This window comes from Stegodyphus dumicola, chromosome 1 (genome assembly GCF_044657685.1).
Source record: "Stegodyphus dumicola isolate Sdum_Otavi_A_Nest chromosome 1, ASM4465768v1".
NCBI classification, from domain to species: domain Eukaryota; kingdom Metazoa; phylum Arthropoda; class Arachnida; order Araneae; family Eresidae; genus Stegodyphus; species Stegodyphus dumicola.
The window spans coordinates 201,127,225-201,143,776 of record NC_140768.1 but is presented as its reverse complement, the minus strand read 5'-3'; the positions used below and the strand labels follow the sequence as shown (position 1 = coordinate 201,143,776).

At 33.2% G+C, this 16,552-nt stretch overlaps 1 protein-coding gene across 1 annotated transcript in view; it reads right to left on the bottom strand.

The window, feature by feature from the left end:
• The window catches only part of LOC118191183 (uncharacterized), an 85,964-nt gene that overhangs the window by 2,616 nt on the left and 66,796 nt on the right, over nt 1-16,552 (bottom strand). The window contains exon 5 of the mRNA XM_035361986.2: nt 2,984-3,177. Within this exon, the coding sequence (XP_035217877.1) occupies nt 2,984-3,177 (194 nt within the window). The remainder of the gene's footprint in view (nt 1-2,983; nt 3,178-16,552) is intronic.

Here is a 16,552-nt window from a genome sequence, read left to right as displayed (position 1 = left end):
GAAATTAAACACTTTTTGATGATACTAGGGAACAGTGGATTTTAAATCCGAAATCTAATGAGGAAGTGGCAACACATACGCATGACAGATATTGTGCTGACAGACAGATAGTACATGGCAGATATTCTCTCCATATCGTCTCCGGAGGCTGGCCTGCCATCCTTTCTTCCATTAAGATCTTAACGACAACTTTTCCTTCCATGGACCATTCACACAGGTGCCATAACATGCTAACAGAAGGAAGTTTCCATTGCGTAGTAGGTAACCCCAAACAATCAGAATATCCATTGCTATTTACTGAGCCACTAGAATCATCGCGAAAAACATCAAACATTCCAGTTCATAATTCAGAAGTCAAACAACAAAAATCAGCGTTAATTTTCAAAATTTTCACAGGACTAGTTTCGAGGGTTTACCGAACCACCATCCTCAGCTGCAAAACCGCAAATGAACAAGATAGGAAATAATGATTAGATAAGATAAGAAAGCCTGGACAAGAATAAGCAAGTGGCGCCATCTGTTGGTGAAACCAGAACTAAAACATAATTTCTTTAAAGGCCGAAGGCAAATTTGGATTGGAATTAGGATCGTTAACAAGAACAGAAAGATTTTTTTGAATGTGAAATGCCTCTAGAAAATCTAGTTCTCCAATGGTAGATGCTTTTTGAATAATTTTGGCAGCAGAAAAATTGAAAGTGTGATTTTCGGACCAACAATGTTGAGCAACAGAAGACTTCTGTGTTTCCTTTTTTCTAACATATGCCTCATGTTCCTTGACGCGAAATTTTAAGGCTCTCTTAGTTTGGCCAATGTAAATTAAATCACACTGGCAAGGAATCCTATAAATACCCCAAGAATTCATATCCGGAATGGGGTCCTTGAGTATGGAACTCGGAATTTTATTGATGGGAGAATAAACAATCCGAAAGTTAAATTTCTGCAAAATATGAGCAACTTTATAGCTAATTGATGGAAAGAAGGGAATGACAACAGAATTTTTATAATCTCCTGAAACAAGAGTGTGCCTTTTAGTGTGTTGAAATGAGAATTTTTTAACTGCTTGATTAACAATGTTGGGTGAAAAGCCCCTGTCAATAGCTATTGCTTTTAAATAATTTAGTTCTTCATCAAGGGCTAGTTTGGAGGAGCAAACTTGAAGAGCACGGAAAACATAGGAATAAAATGAAGCTAACTTTTGTTTAGTCGGATGACATGATTTAAAGTGTGGTGGAAGGCAAACCGATGAAGGTTTACGGTAAACCGTAGTACTGAAGTTGGATGTTACGTGTGGCCAGAATATCAAGAAACGGAAGAGAATTGCAAGTCTCAAGTTCAGAAGTGAACTGAATAGCAGGATCAATAGAACTCATTGTTGAAAGAACTTTATTTAAATCATCTTTATTACCTTCAAACAGGGTAAAAGTACCGTCTACATAGCAGAACCATGCAGGGAAGTTTAAAGTTTCAAACAATTTTGATTCATAATAATGCATGTAGATATCAGCCAGAATGGGACTGAGGGGGCTTCCCATAGCCAATCCCTCAGTTTGTATGTGTTATTTTGGAAAACAAAATGTGTTTGTTTCAAACAGAGTTGAGTGAGAGAACAGAGTTGAGTTTCAAACAGAGTTGAGTGAGAGAACAGAGTTGAGTTTCAAACAGAGTTGAGTGAGTTTGTTTCAAACAGAGTTAAAAGCAATAGCTATTGACAGGGGCTTTTCACCCAACATTATTAATCAAGCAGTTAAAAATAATAAAATGAAAGTAATAAAGATGATTTAAATAAAGTTCTTTCAACAATGAATTCTATTGATCCTGCTATTCAGTTCACTTTTGAACTTGAGACTTGCAATTCTCTTCCATTTCTCGACATTCTGGTCACACGTAACACATACAACTTCAGTACTACGGTTTACCGTAAACCTTCATCGGTTTGCCTTCCACCACACTTTAAATCATGTCATCCGACTAAACAAAAGTTAGCTTCATTTTATTCCTATGTTTTCCGTGCTCTTCAAGTTTGCTCCTCCAAATTAAAATTAGCCCTTGATGAAGAACTAAATTATTTAAAAGCAATAGCTATTGACAGGGGCTTTCCACCCAACATTATTAATCAAGCAGTTAAAAAATTCTCATCTCAACACACTAAAAGGCACACTCTTGTTTCAGGAGATTATAAAAATTCTGTTGTCATTCCCTTCTTTCCATCAATTAGCTATAAAGTTGCTCATATTTTGCAGAAATTTAACTTTCGGATTGTTTATTCTCCCATCAATAAAATTCCGAGTTCCATACTCAAGGACCCCATTCCGGATATGAATTCTTGGGGTATTTATAGGATTCCTTGCCAGTTTGGTTTAATTTACATTGGCCAAACTAAGAGAGCCTTAAAATTTCGCATCAAGGAACATGAGGCATATGTTAGAAAAAAGGAAACACAGAAGTCTTCTGTTGCTCAACTTTGTTGGTCCGAAAATCACACTTTCAATTTTTCTGCTGCCAAAATTATTCAAAAAGCATCTACCATTGGAGAACTGGATTTTCTAGAGGCATTTCACATTCAAAAAAAAATCTTTCTGCTCTTGTTAACGATCCTAATTCCAATCCATCTTTGCCTTTGGCCTTTAAAGAAATTATGTTTTAGTTCTGATTTCACCAACAGATGGCGCCACTTGCTTATTCTTGTCCAGGCTTTCTTAACTTATCTAATCATTATTTCCTATCTTGTTTATTTGCGGTTTTGCAGCTGAGGATGGTGGTTCGGTAAAACCATCGAAACTAGTCCTGTGAAAATTTTGAAAATTAACGCTGATTTTTGTTGTTTGACTTCTGAATTAGTACTTATTCGGCGTGTTATTGTGTCTTAATTATTCGAGTTCATATCTGAGTAGACTAGCATTTATTTTAAAAAATGCCACCTGGCAGAAGGCGAACTGTACCCATTGAAAGGGAATGGCTTTAAATTTTACTAAAACTTTCTTACCTGATTGGGAGATATCTGCTTCAGAAGTTGAGGAAATTGTTTTAGTTGCTGGGTCCAAGTAATTTGTTTTTGAACTTCATCTAGGAATTGCGGCTGTTGAGCGAGTTGGCTTGCTTGCTTGCCGCCTCCTAAAATGGCCCAGAGAGTACTGCTGAAAGAATTTTTCTTTTTCTCTTGGTTTTCATCATCAGAATCTAAAATATGATCAGAAAATAGAAGAATTATATTAGAAAGTCGACATGCTGTAAACTCGAAAATAACTTAGCGTATCTTTAATTTAAACGAAGAATGAATTTAATTATGATGCACATTATCACATAAGAAGTTTTGAAACAGATAAATTCCAATCTGAATTTCACATTGGTCTTGCAGGGAGGAAAACGATCCTGTGCCGTGGTGTATAAATATACGGCTTTAAAAACATGTTTCATTTAGTTATAATTGTGCTGCAAGTGTTTATTTATCGACTGGATATTAGGCTTGAATCTTGGAGAAGGTATGTATGTTTAGATATACATAACAGCTTTGCACAATGAGTCATATAAAATACTATCGAGCCAAATGTCAGTATTTTTGTTTGGTTAATTAACTAACGCAGAGTATCGAAGGTTGTTTTGCTTATCGTCCATCGGGAACTTCATAATCTGAACTGGCCCCCAATACTTTCATTACATATAGTCAAAAAACCAGCCACACACATAAAAAAAATCTGAAAGGTTTCAGATTTTAGCGGTTGCTCAAAGTTGTTTGTTGAGGATGTTTTACGCTCTCGCTGAGTCGCAGTCTACCAGTCTGCTATTACACTCCCTCCTACAAACCCTCTTTTTTTTTTTTTTTTTTTTTTTTTTTTAACCATATTATTAAACATCATTTTCTTCGCCCTTACGCCATATACAATTCAACAGTAAAATTGCAAAAATTTTAAAAGCAGCATACGTGTAGAATTCCCGGTGCAGCATTAAGTGCAGCATACATTTTTCTGTTTTTTCAGTCTTTTCTTAGTTCATCATATCAATGTTCAGTTTTCTTACTAAGATGGCTTTGCAAAAACTTTTGTCTTTTTATTATTAACATTTGTATGCTTGCTTTATTAAATATCACGTTCTTGGCGCTTACGCCACGTAAAATCCATTTAACATTCATTTAACAACAGAATCACAAAATATTTGAAAACAGCAAGTGTTTAAAATTTCCGATAGATAGTCTCGGACGCTGGGGTTAAAAATGTTTTATTCCGTACAGCGTTGCCATTGCTCGCTTTGAAATCGTTTGAGTTTTTTAATCAAATATTAGTTAACGTTTTACAAAATATGAATAAAACAAATTCAAAATTCCAAGGTGCGCATATTCAGGTGGAGAAGTTATTTAATGGCTATAGATACTGTTTTTTTTTTTTTTTTTTTTCAAAATGCGAGAAACATACATACATTCATGGAGTTTCTTCGTTATTTAATTTCTTTAACCATGATACAGGGCGATAGTATTTGGTTGCAACAATTTGAAACGTGAAACGAACATTTATAGTGAACCGATGCAAAATGCCGTTTCGAGACTAATAGTCCTTATGAGCTAACACTGTTTTGGGTTTAAAAAAACCAACCTCCTTACCAGGTTATTTACCGACATTGAGTTGAACGCAGGCTGAAATAGTAAGCTTCGAAAGCGTATTCCTCTAGTGGTCTCAAAATTCAAATTGCATGCTTGCCAAATGTTGACGCCTGAAACCAGTTGACGGGCTGGAATTTCTTTTTAACTAAAACAAAACTAAATTTTAACTTAGTTTCAACTTTTTTTTATTATTATGTATATTTATGAAAACATACATAATAATAAAAAGTAGAAAAAACTAAAATCTGAAAGAAAAAACTAAAATCTGAAGGTTTTTCAGATTTTAAAGTACGTCCAAAAGGGCTTTTTCTTTTAAAATTTTGTGTGTTATCTTTATTTATTAAATATTTGCAGCAATCTTGCTTTTAAGCAAGAAGAAAAGAGATGGGGACTTGAACGAACGCCGTTTCCTCCAGTCCGTGAGTATATTAAATATCATATTCTTCGCATTTAACCATAAAATTCACTTCAAGAGCCATATCGCTAAATAATTTTAAATTGAGCATATATCTTTAATTTCCGATACACAGTCTCACGCGCTGGAGATAAAAATGTTTTTTTCTGTACAACGTTGCCATGGCTCGCTTTGAAGTCCTTGAGTTTTTTAATCAAAATTCGTTAAAGTTTTACAAAATTGGACATGGATAATAAAACAAATTCCAAATTTCAAATCTGGGCTTCCAGATGACCATATTTTCTGTAGGATTACGTCATTGAAAATTGGATGTCTCTTGGTAAGTTGTTTTAACGCAATGCGAGAAACATACATACATTTATGCTGATTATTATTTAATTTCTTCAAATAGCGATAATATTTGGTGGCAATAGTTTGAAAGATGAAACAGACATTCAGAGTTATTCGAGGCAAAATCGCAAAACGAAAACAATAGTCCCTCAGGGACAAAGCCCCTTTGGACTAATAATAATAATGACGCATAGGAAAAATTCAAGTTTCCAGCATTAATTTTCTGTAAGAAATTACCTATACGAAATATTTTTTGATTATACTTTGGAATTCAAACATATCAACATATATATTCAAACATATCAACATATATATTCAAACATATCAACTAAATATTCAATTTTTCGAGAATTTTGAACACAAAAGTGCGGAAGGTTTGTTTGTGTTATAGCGAATTTAGAGAGCCCTAATAATTTTAAGTTTTTCGTTTGGTATGCTGTACGTATGAAGGATCTCATTATGTTTGTATGCAGATGGTTATAATGGTGACACTATATCGTTTAAAGGGGAAGCCACGTGAAAATTTAGTAACCCAACTGATCGGCTGCAAGGAAGAAAAAAAAGAAAAAAGATTGCCGATTATTACAGCAGTGATCATGAAAGCAGATCTTCGAAAAGAAGCATCAGACGAATTCCCACCGGTGGAAAAAAAGGAGCCAGTTGCCCTGATAGGAATTATTTTGTACTTACTACTTATCCGTACACCCGACACCGTACAGACCACATTTATGAAAGGCATGCCCACAGTAAAAGTTCACAAAATAAAGTTTACCGTACAGAAATCGTCCTAGCTAAATTGATTGTTTGTTTAGTCAAATACAAGTGACAAGTGACGGGGTACGTGGGCACTGTGCCTCTACCATGCTGGTTAAGCACCACGTCCACCTCTAGAACAGCCCCAGATGTCAAGAAGGGGGACCACACTGACGCTTCGCTAAATTAGTACGCATTGATTGTATATATAAATACAGTGTCTTATACGTCGTTCAGGCGAATACAACAAAGCATATGAAAGCTGTCTAGTGCCACCTAGAACTTTCTTAGGGACGTTGCTTGTAGGCGTTAAATGACGAAAACATCCAAGCGGCCAGCCCCTTCCTTGAAATTCGAACGTGGTTGAACTACCAGTATTCGGTGGTCTTTGTTACACTGATAGACCGTAACTTAGTTGATTGCTTAAAAGAAACCTAGTTAGGCTTAGTGCAATAGATGGTATTAACTTTGCCTAAAGTTTTTTACAATTGTCTTGTTCTTAAACAGAGTATAATTGGTTCTTAATATGTCTCTAGCCATCTGATTTTTTTAAATTCTCTCTTATTTTATTTTTATCCATTTGTAAATAAAATACACATTTCTGTTAATAAATAATGAAAAATCTCTATGTATGTGTGTGTATGTATGCATTAAATGTATGCGCCTCGCATTGTGGAGAAAATAATCTGATGTTTACACCATATGACTTCCTTGTACGGAATATTAAATTATACACATTTTCTTTTCTGAATTTCATTTAAACTTATTTCCCCGAGTTTCATTAGGTATATTTCTCATTCAAGTAATTCACTTCTCACTTCGCGGCAAGGCAAAAATACATAGAAACTCAAAATATCTTCATTAAAATCTGAAAGATATCGAAAAACATAAAACTCCAAATACAGTTAAAACAATTTAAAAAATTTTACAATTAAAATTACAGTTTCTACACAAAAACAAGGAATTTCGCCAGCAGGCGAGACGGCAGATTTTTTGTGCACAAAACAAAAAGTTTCCGTTTGGTCCCACTCACCAAAAAGACACTTGAAGGTGCAGAAAGACGTAATTCACTATTCTACTGATTTTCATTGTAAACAAATGGAAGTTCGCTAGGCTTAACCCGCCACTTAAACTTTTAAATTGTTAATAATTCTACAACTATTGCATGCAGATTTTTAAAAAGGTTAAAAAAAACCTTAATTGGAACAGAAGAACAGCATAATTCATTCACTTTTAAAGCAAAAAATGCGCAATTTACCAACATATAAGAATAAAAATATATGCAATAACATTATCTATATAACGAAACATGTGCTGGAAGTATTTGTGATCTTCAGTTTTAGGTTAAGTAATAAACTTATATTCTTGGGTAAACAGGAATATTTCGCAAATTGCTGTTGAAAAATTTCCGCCCATTGGCAAACCTTGTACTTGCTTAAAGATGCTGTTATTAAATTTAATATAATTGTTAAAAAGTACACTTTTTAAGAACAGTTGCCAATTTTCAGTAGGAATAATTGTAGTAATCTGAGGAAATAAATTTGGTAGAGTAAGTAAACTTTTATAAATTTCTTCAAAGTAGTGTAAAGGTTTTCAAAATCATAGCATTGGATATGTTCTATTTCCAGCGAGGTGTTTATACTTATTTGCATAGGAACGAAATATCACTTTACACGGATGTTGAATATCTTAAAATTTGGACGTTTTAATACTTTTTTAAACTTAACTTTGACTTAACTTTTCTTAACTTTGACTTATGGTGCCGGACACACTAACTCAAGAATATATATATTCATATGAACATTCATATATCATATCGACATTCTTATAAACATTCGTATAGTGGTAGTACAATTTAACTTTTAGGTTCGCGTTGTGAGTAACCTATGCAAAAGGAAAAATCAATAACCTAAATTCAACAAAACTCCATGTTTCTTAAAAGCTTCCCGGCTCAAACAAATGGAGGAACATTACAGACCACAGTAAATTACACACTAAATTAAACAAATGAAACATAGAATATATATCAAACACATTTATTAATTTCTAGAATATTCAAACATATGATAACTAGGTAAACTGACCAGTCCCCTACAAATTAAGCTTAAGATGTAAATTAACATATATATCATTTTAAATCTTACACTCATGTTAAGTGTAGGTGTACTAATTTCTTTTAACATTCTATAACTCACAATTTAGGTGGTTGTACCAATTTTCTAATCATTCGTTTACAGGTATATTAAAATAACTTGTCATTACTTAAATCTTCAAATCATTTCGTTTACAAGTACATTAATATAACTACTCATTATTTAATTCTATTCACTTCGTTTACACGCATATTAATATAAGTATCATTACTCGGTTACAGTTTAAATAGAAAAGACAGGAAAAAAAATCCCTCACAGGGTGAAGTTCATACATCAAACCCCTATTTTCTCACGTATGCCATCATCGACGGATAAATACGGAGTTTAAAATAGTTCAACAGATAGTCCTGCTTATTTCTTTGACTGATTAATACGGAGTGTTAATAGTTCAACAGATCGTCCAACTCATTTCTTTGACCATTCGAAGAAATCCACAAAACCCAAACCGGGCTGCTTGCCGGATGCAGGTCAATGATACACACTGCATTCAGGAACACTTCAATCAAGTTAAACCCCCAGGAAAATACTGGTATCAGGCAGCTTTTTTTTTTTTTTTTTTTTTTTTTTTTTTTTTTTTTTTTTTTTTTTAAAATCAGGAACACTCTTAATTAGGAATGCTAACGCTTCAACAAAATCAAGACCCAAGTAAGACGCAGGTATCGGGAGGCTTCTTTTAAATCCGGAACAGTGTTTATCAGGAACGCTTCAATAAACCAGGAAAAATGCCTTGAAAGGACCCAAACTGGAAAGGCACTAGGCAGGCTAAACAAGAAACCCACTGGTATCTGCATCACCCTGAGAATACCTAATAACAATTCTCGGAAAATTATAATGGAGAAACGACGATGCTATAAATTTTTGCGATGAGCTCTAGCGCCTTTTTTTTTAATGTAATTTCTCATCTGATCAAAGCCAAGAATCCGTAGCCGCAGCCGACTGGTACATGCCGCTCGGTAGAGCAAGACCCGCAAGGGGTCAAGCTCCCACTTATTCTCTTAGCTTGAAAATCAGAATCAGAATGAATCCTAGCAAGGTGTAAACCTCCCAGGAAATCTCGGTTTCTCCGCCTCTGTGAGTTCAGACGCTTTCAAAAATCATAAAATTAAAATCACACCAATGCCAGAATTTTACTTTACCTAGACTGAGAAAATGGCACCCCCATGACGAATCCAAAACAAGAAAAATCTCACAATGAGCCAACATCTGTACTCAGTAAAAACGTGGGAAACAAAGTGGACCCCCAACTAACAAGCGGAACTAAGCTTTACCAGACTCCAATTATCTAAGCTTAATACACCCCCCACTGTCTTGAAGTAGACAAAATTGAAACTATAACAAAGCGAAAGGAAGGCGATTTTCATTTCAAACGCCATTAGTAAAAGGCGACAACACAACACCCTACTGCCTCCATTGTTAGCAAAAAGGCCATAAACCAATAATGTACAATACATATTCTTTGGTCTTGCGCCTCCAATTCACTCTCGACTTTGGTTGACATAATAGACCTTCGTGGTCGTAATAGACTTCACAGCAACGCTACTGTGTAAAATTTTGGCAAACCAGATGTGTTTCCTTCCAACCGTCTCTCGCCTTTGTTACAATTCCTACTCAAGAATAACGAGTTAACTAAAGCCTTAACAACTTAAGAATACATTTTTCCAGATTTAAATATACCTGAATACAAATAAAAATATTAGAACAATAACTTAAAACACATACTAATAATTGAAATTCGCGACATAACACGTAGGCTATAGCTTGAAGAATTACTTTTAAATTTTATTTGTATATATATATATACTTACATATTTTTTGTGCGTCCGATTAAACAACAATACAATAGCGTTCTCTTCTCGAACATCTCACATTCTTAAACCTGAGAACTTCGATTTTTTTTTTTTTTTTCCTTATTTTTTCTGAATTCAATGAATTTTGATTAACTGACTCAGCTACTTAAAAGTAATATGTTACCACTGCTTGAAATAAAACCTTTTATCTTCCGTTTCCCAATGTGTTGCCATTTAGCAATTTTTAAAATACATACCACACAAATAGGTAATTTAAAAACAAAGTAGGACATTTAAAAACAATATCTTACCACTACCAAATAAAATACTATTATTTTCACGAGTCAGTGTGTTGCCATACAACAAAGCATAAGATATTTATATTTCAGCTTTTATCTGCCTGTTATTGATTAACAGTTTAAGCGATTTCAAAGCAATAAACGCAAGTTCTTAACTATACTTTTTCGATGCTCTAATTGATTTAAATAAGAATACATTTAATTTCATAACATATCTAATTAGTAATGTTAATTATTTTTTATAAAACGTTTTTATAATTTTTTATAAAAGATTTCTTGTGAAATATGGTACGTAATTGATACAAAATTCGTTTCTATTACCTTTTACATCCTTTAAAGACAAATCTTTTGTCGGAGTGTTGTATTGCAACTTTAAATTGAAACTGTCTTATCTGGCTGAAACCGTACCTATAATTTGCATGGAATTTTCGTTATTCGTTATTTCAGTATGTCTAGTCAATTTTGTGATATTATTGTTAAGCTCCTTTCTTGAACTTTTTCTTTGTTCTTTGAGAAAGATTCGTTTTATTTCATTATATAGATATAGAGAAAGAAAAAGGAAGTGAGCTACAGAAATAATATATATGATGATTACTACATGACATTTTTGTCCTCTACCATCAAATCTTTAATTTAAAAGCAAATAAAAAAAATCGATAGTTCAGCTAATATCAGTACTGCCATTATATACCCCTAAAAAAGACAGAAAAATACACAAAACTAAATATACTTGAGAAGATTGATATGTTTTCATTCTTCGTATTTAATTGTTAAATAATAAGATGTTTTCATGAAATGAAAAAGGTAATACTTGAAACCTTCTTCCTTCGAGCCAGTCCTTTTTGGAGCATAATTAAACGCAGCTGCTTTATCAAAGAAACTATAGAGTGAGCTGCAGTATTCACTCAGTAATTATTTAATTTCTATTGCATCTAATGTGTTGAGTTGTTCAACTGAAACGATTCATTAAAACCTTGCGATTAAAAAAAAAGCAATATTTTTGGTTTATTACTAAAAGCATTAAATATTTTTATGAAATTACCTGATTGGTTTACTTGAAATTAGTTAAATTTCATATGAAATTACTTGATTATGAATAAACTTTAAATCTTGGTGCGCTTAAAGCTTTGTCTTTTCGCTCGTTGACCAAATTGCTTATTTTCTGGGTGGAAACTCTAATTTTTAGTGCAAAAATTATGTTTTAATTGTTTTTAACTGTATTCGGTGCTTTAGGGTTTTTTGTATTTCACAATTTTTAAGGAAGATGTTTTGAGTTATTATAATTTTTGCCTTACAGCGTAATGAGAACTGAATTGACTGAATGAGAAATGTATCTCTAAGGAAATTCGAGGAAATAAGTTTAAATAAAGCGCAGCAAAAATTGCGTATAATTTAACAGGCCGCACAAGGAAGTTATTTAGTCTCTGGAAAGCGACTGGCTGTGCAAAAGACGAGCAAAAGAAATATTTTGTGCTATCCATTTTGAGCTAAACTCATTAAATAAGAAAAACGCAAATCATAAAATGCACTAAATAATCAATGATAATTGTTTAGCTATCACAACTATGCTCATCGGTTACAGCCGAAAACATCGCGGCAAAAACATCGCGGGCGAAAACGTCGCGGAGAAAACAACGCAAGGCGAAAACGTCGTGCTACAAAACATCGTGGGAGAAAACATCGCAAAGAGAAAACATCGCAGCTCTAAAACATCGTGGTACAAAACATCGTCGTCGAAAATAAAGCGGTTCAAAAACTTCGCAGTTTAAAAACATCGTTGTGTAAAATATCGTGGTAAAAAATAAAGTATCTACAAATCATCGCATGACGATAACATCGCAGACATGCTTTTTTCAAGCTTTAATAACTGTAAATGGATATTCCCATAATGATTTGTGAGCGCAAGTGATGTAAGGAAGGATAATTTTTACTTTCACATTTTTTTATTAACTAATAAATTTTTGCTGAAAAAATAAGAAGGAAACTTAAGCATAGAAAATTAAATGCAACTTAATAGATTATACTTTTTATGAAAAATTACCTGTAAAAACTTTATAAAAAATGATTTATTAATGGTCTTTGTTAGTTAACTATGTCGGTTTAAAATTCTATTAAGTGCTATATAAGTTGCATTAATTTTCTATGCTTAAGTTTCCTTCTTATTTTCTCAGCAAAAATTTAATATTTAATAAAAAATATGAAAGTAAAAATTATCCTTCTTTACATCTTGCGCTCACAAATCATTATGGGAATATCCATTTACAGTTATTAAAGCCTGAAAAAAGCATGTCTGCGATGTTATCGTCATGCGATGATTTGTAGATACTTTATTTTTTACCACGATATTTTCGACGGCGATGTTTTTAAACTGCGAAGTTTTTGAACCGCTTTATTTTCGACGACGATGTTCTGTACCACGATGTTTTAGAACTGCGATGTTTTCTCTTTGCGATGTTTTCTCCCACGATGTTTTGTAGCACGACGTTTTCGCCTTGCGTTGTTTTCTCCGCGACGTTTTCGTCCGCGGTGTTTTTGCCGCGATATTTTCGGTGGACACCACGCTCATCATATGTGACTAAGTAGTACAAAGAAGAGAGGTTATTAATACGCACGCACGGAAATTTTAAAATCTTTCAGATTTCAAACCAAAACTTTTAAACCAAGAGAAATTTAACGATATTCAAAGTAGTCATATTTATATATGCCATTTCTATGCTATCAATTCTATTGTTACATAATTTTATTAGTGTTGATATTTAGCCTAAAAAGGCGTTAGCCCAGAAGGACTAGTAGTCTGGTTAGGTTAGGTTATTTAATTACAGCAAAGCCTCGAGAGCTATCTGCCTAAAGGGAGGGATGCCTTCGTGGAGGACTTTCTAAGGGAAACTGGCTCTAGTAGTCTGGAAATGGCATTTTGCATCGAACCAGTATAAACGGTTGTATCACTTTTTAAAATTGTTGCCACCAAATGTTAAATTTGGCGTATTATACTATAATGTTTAATTTGGCGTATAATACACAGCGTATTATACTTAGAGAAATTAAATAATGAAGAATCTTCATGAATGTACGTATGTTTCTCGCACTGTGAAAAAGAACGACACCTACAGCCATCAAATTTTGAATAACGTTCAACCTCCAACCGAAATCCAAATCTTGAATTTCGAATTTATTATCTATATCATATTTTTTAAACTTTAGAGAATTATTTAGAAGGATTTCAAAGCGAGCAGTGGCAACAAACTGTACGAAATAAATATTTTTATCTTCAGCGCCCGAGACTGTTTATCGGAAATTCTAAAGACATGCTGGTTTTAAACACTTTTAGCCCAAATGCTGTCAAAATCTGTAAATGAAAAAATAAATCCCTTAAGGCGTAATTTGAGGGCTTTTAGATTTTTATTATTACTATTTTCATAGGCGACCCAAGAATTGATTTTTAGTAATTTGTAAGACCAAGATTGTTGTGATAGGAAAAAGCATCATCTGAATTTCCAGCGCATTTAAAATCGTTTTAAAATCTTTTAAAATACTTAAGATGGTTGTTATTTACTTATTTTGTATTTCAGAGGGTGGAAATAAGCAAATTATTATCTTTGAACATAAGAGAATTCATCCCTCTAATCAGCTGATAAAGAAATACGTGATATCACCGTTCTTCTAAAGCCTTTCGAAGTATTGGATGATGTGAGATTAATATTCAGGTAATTTAATTTTTTTTTGACGGTTTTGATTTGAAAATCCATCACTGATAGCAGGTCCATGATTATCAGCACCCATCGATCAATCGATCAGTATCGGAAAAGTATATAACCTATATTAAAAATTCCAAAACAAATTTCATTTCGTAAATTATTTACTGATCTATCCGAAGATGTAAAGACGGAAATTCTACAATGATTAATTTGATGAATTAGCAAGGATATATAAGAAACATCCGTTCAAAATCACTTACACGTTAATTAACAAAAATAGAAAGAAAAAAGATATTAAATGTTGCATATACAAATGTGCAGAAAATTCCAAGAAAATTTATCTTCTCGATAGTAACAGGTCAACACATTACATTAATATTTGAAAAAACAAACAGAGAAACTAACCTAAACAAAACTGTTTAATAAGATTGTAGAGATATTAGGTTATTTGGAAGCAGGAGAGATGAAAATGACCAAAATGATCCTCACCGGGAATCGAACCACGGACCTCTGGAATACGCGCTCAACGTGCTGGCTACTACACTACGAAGGCAGGAGAAATACCTTATATACTCCCCCTTTTAAAGGGCGACTGGGGATTAAGGGGGCCCAATCGCCAAATCCTGGGTGTGGAGAATCATCATCCACCACCCTTTCAGTTCGGGTGCGACTGTAGAGACATTGGGTTATTTGGAAGAAAAAGAGATGAAAAATGAGCAACGCCCTCGCCGGGAATCGAACCACGGACCTATGAAATACGCTGACCACTACACTACGGAGGCATGCTAAGAAGGCGGGAGAAAATACCTTATAAGATAACATGATGCAAAGGAAGTTTCTCTTTCTAGTGACTGCGAATACAGTCAACTCTCGATTTTCAGATATAATACTGGGGACAATGTGCCTGGTTATCTCAAAATCATGGTTATTCCGGACTGTTAAAGCAGAGTAAAAAAGCTTAGCCCATATTATAGTCAACAGAAAAATACTATTAGGAATTTTCTTGCATTTTTAAAGCAGTTAATATGCAGGTCATTCTGCTATGTAATTTAAATCAGTTTCAGAGCAAAACAAATGCACTGTAAATGATAGGAAAATGAACATCATTGCAAATGAAAAAAACTGAGTTATAAAAGACATTAAAGAAAGTATTTACAAGAGAACTTGAACGATATTTTCTTGAACTTGAACGATATTTACAAGAGATATTGAACAGTGTACAAGTCCAATTAGAACTTGTACATTGTTCATATAATTAATCGCACAGTTAAATCACATAGTGTTGCAGATAAAAACAACTCCAAAATATTTTATCATTTGTTATCACTGATGTTATTCCATTCATTTTCTTCTCCATTTTCTGTTTTCGGTAAAAAATTTTGCTTGAAGTATATAGTTCGTTATAACATTTTTCCCAACATTCTGCAATAAGGCAACCTAACGTTTTTCTAACATTGGCTTGTTAATCTGCAACAAATTAATTTACTCTCAGTTAGTCGGGAGTTATTTATAACAAAAATATGGGAATTACACTAAATGTAATCTTAAGTGATCATGTTTATGTGTTTGCTTAGAATGCTATACAGAAATGAATTTCAGACTTTCAACTACTCATATGAAAAGCAAAAAAAAAAAAAAAAAAAAAAAAAAAAAACCTAATGTGAACGCCACTTGATTTCCTTGTACGGCCTATTAAATTTTATTTATTATTTTTGCTGCACTTCAATTAAACTTATTCCTTAGAATTATTCTAAGTTAACAGATCCCTCAAAACAAGTTGAAAATGGCATCAAAAACTGCAAATTTTGAAATTAAATATCCCGGTCAATTTTTGCCGTACGAGAGTCAAACTTCTTATAATTTTATTTTCTCTTATGAGAAAATAAAACTTTCCCATATATAAACATAGGAACCGTCAGATCGCATTAAAAGTTAGATTTCATTATCTATCGATTTTTTTAATTCAGCATTGCCAAAGTATGAAAATATTCGTCATTTAAAAAACTATGTTAATAAGACCAATGACTGCGAAAATAATAGTTTTTACAAGGACCTTTAAACCGGTTAAAGGGGTGGATATATATACATATGCAACCACGTTCTCTCCCGTTTATATATGTATACTTGTATTGCCGATTGCAATAAGAAAGAGAGAAATGTTATAACAGTCAAAATACAGTATACAAAACTTCAACGTTCTACGGCTAATCGTTTTGGTGTTATGCGAGATACGTACATACCTATGTAGATAAAGACAATCATGGGGAAAAAATCCCTCTTGAATTTATTTTAAATCGATTTGTGAAAAAAAAAAAAAAAAAAAAGAGTCCTTCGTTCTGTCCTTTCGTACAGACGTCACGTAAAGAAGTAGTCTTCAAACGGATTCGGAAACGGTTAAAATGGATATTCACGTTGAAATATGATACCTGAAAGTTTTCGCGATTTCAATACTTCCTTGACTTCGTACAAGGAAGTAAAAAAGGGAAATACAGCAGCTATTGATTACGTAAAGTGCAAAGAATGTTTTAA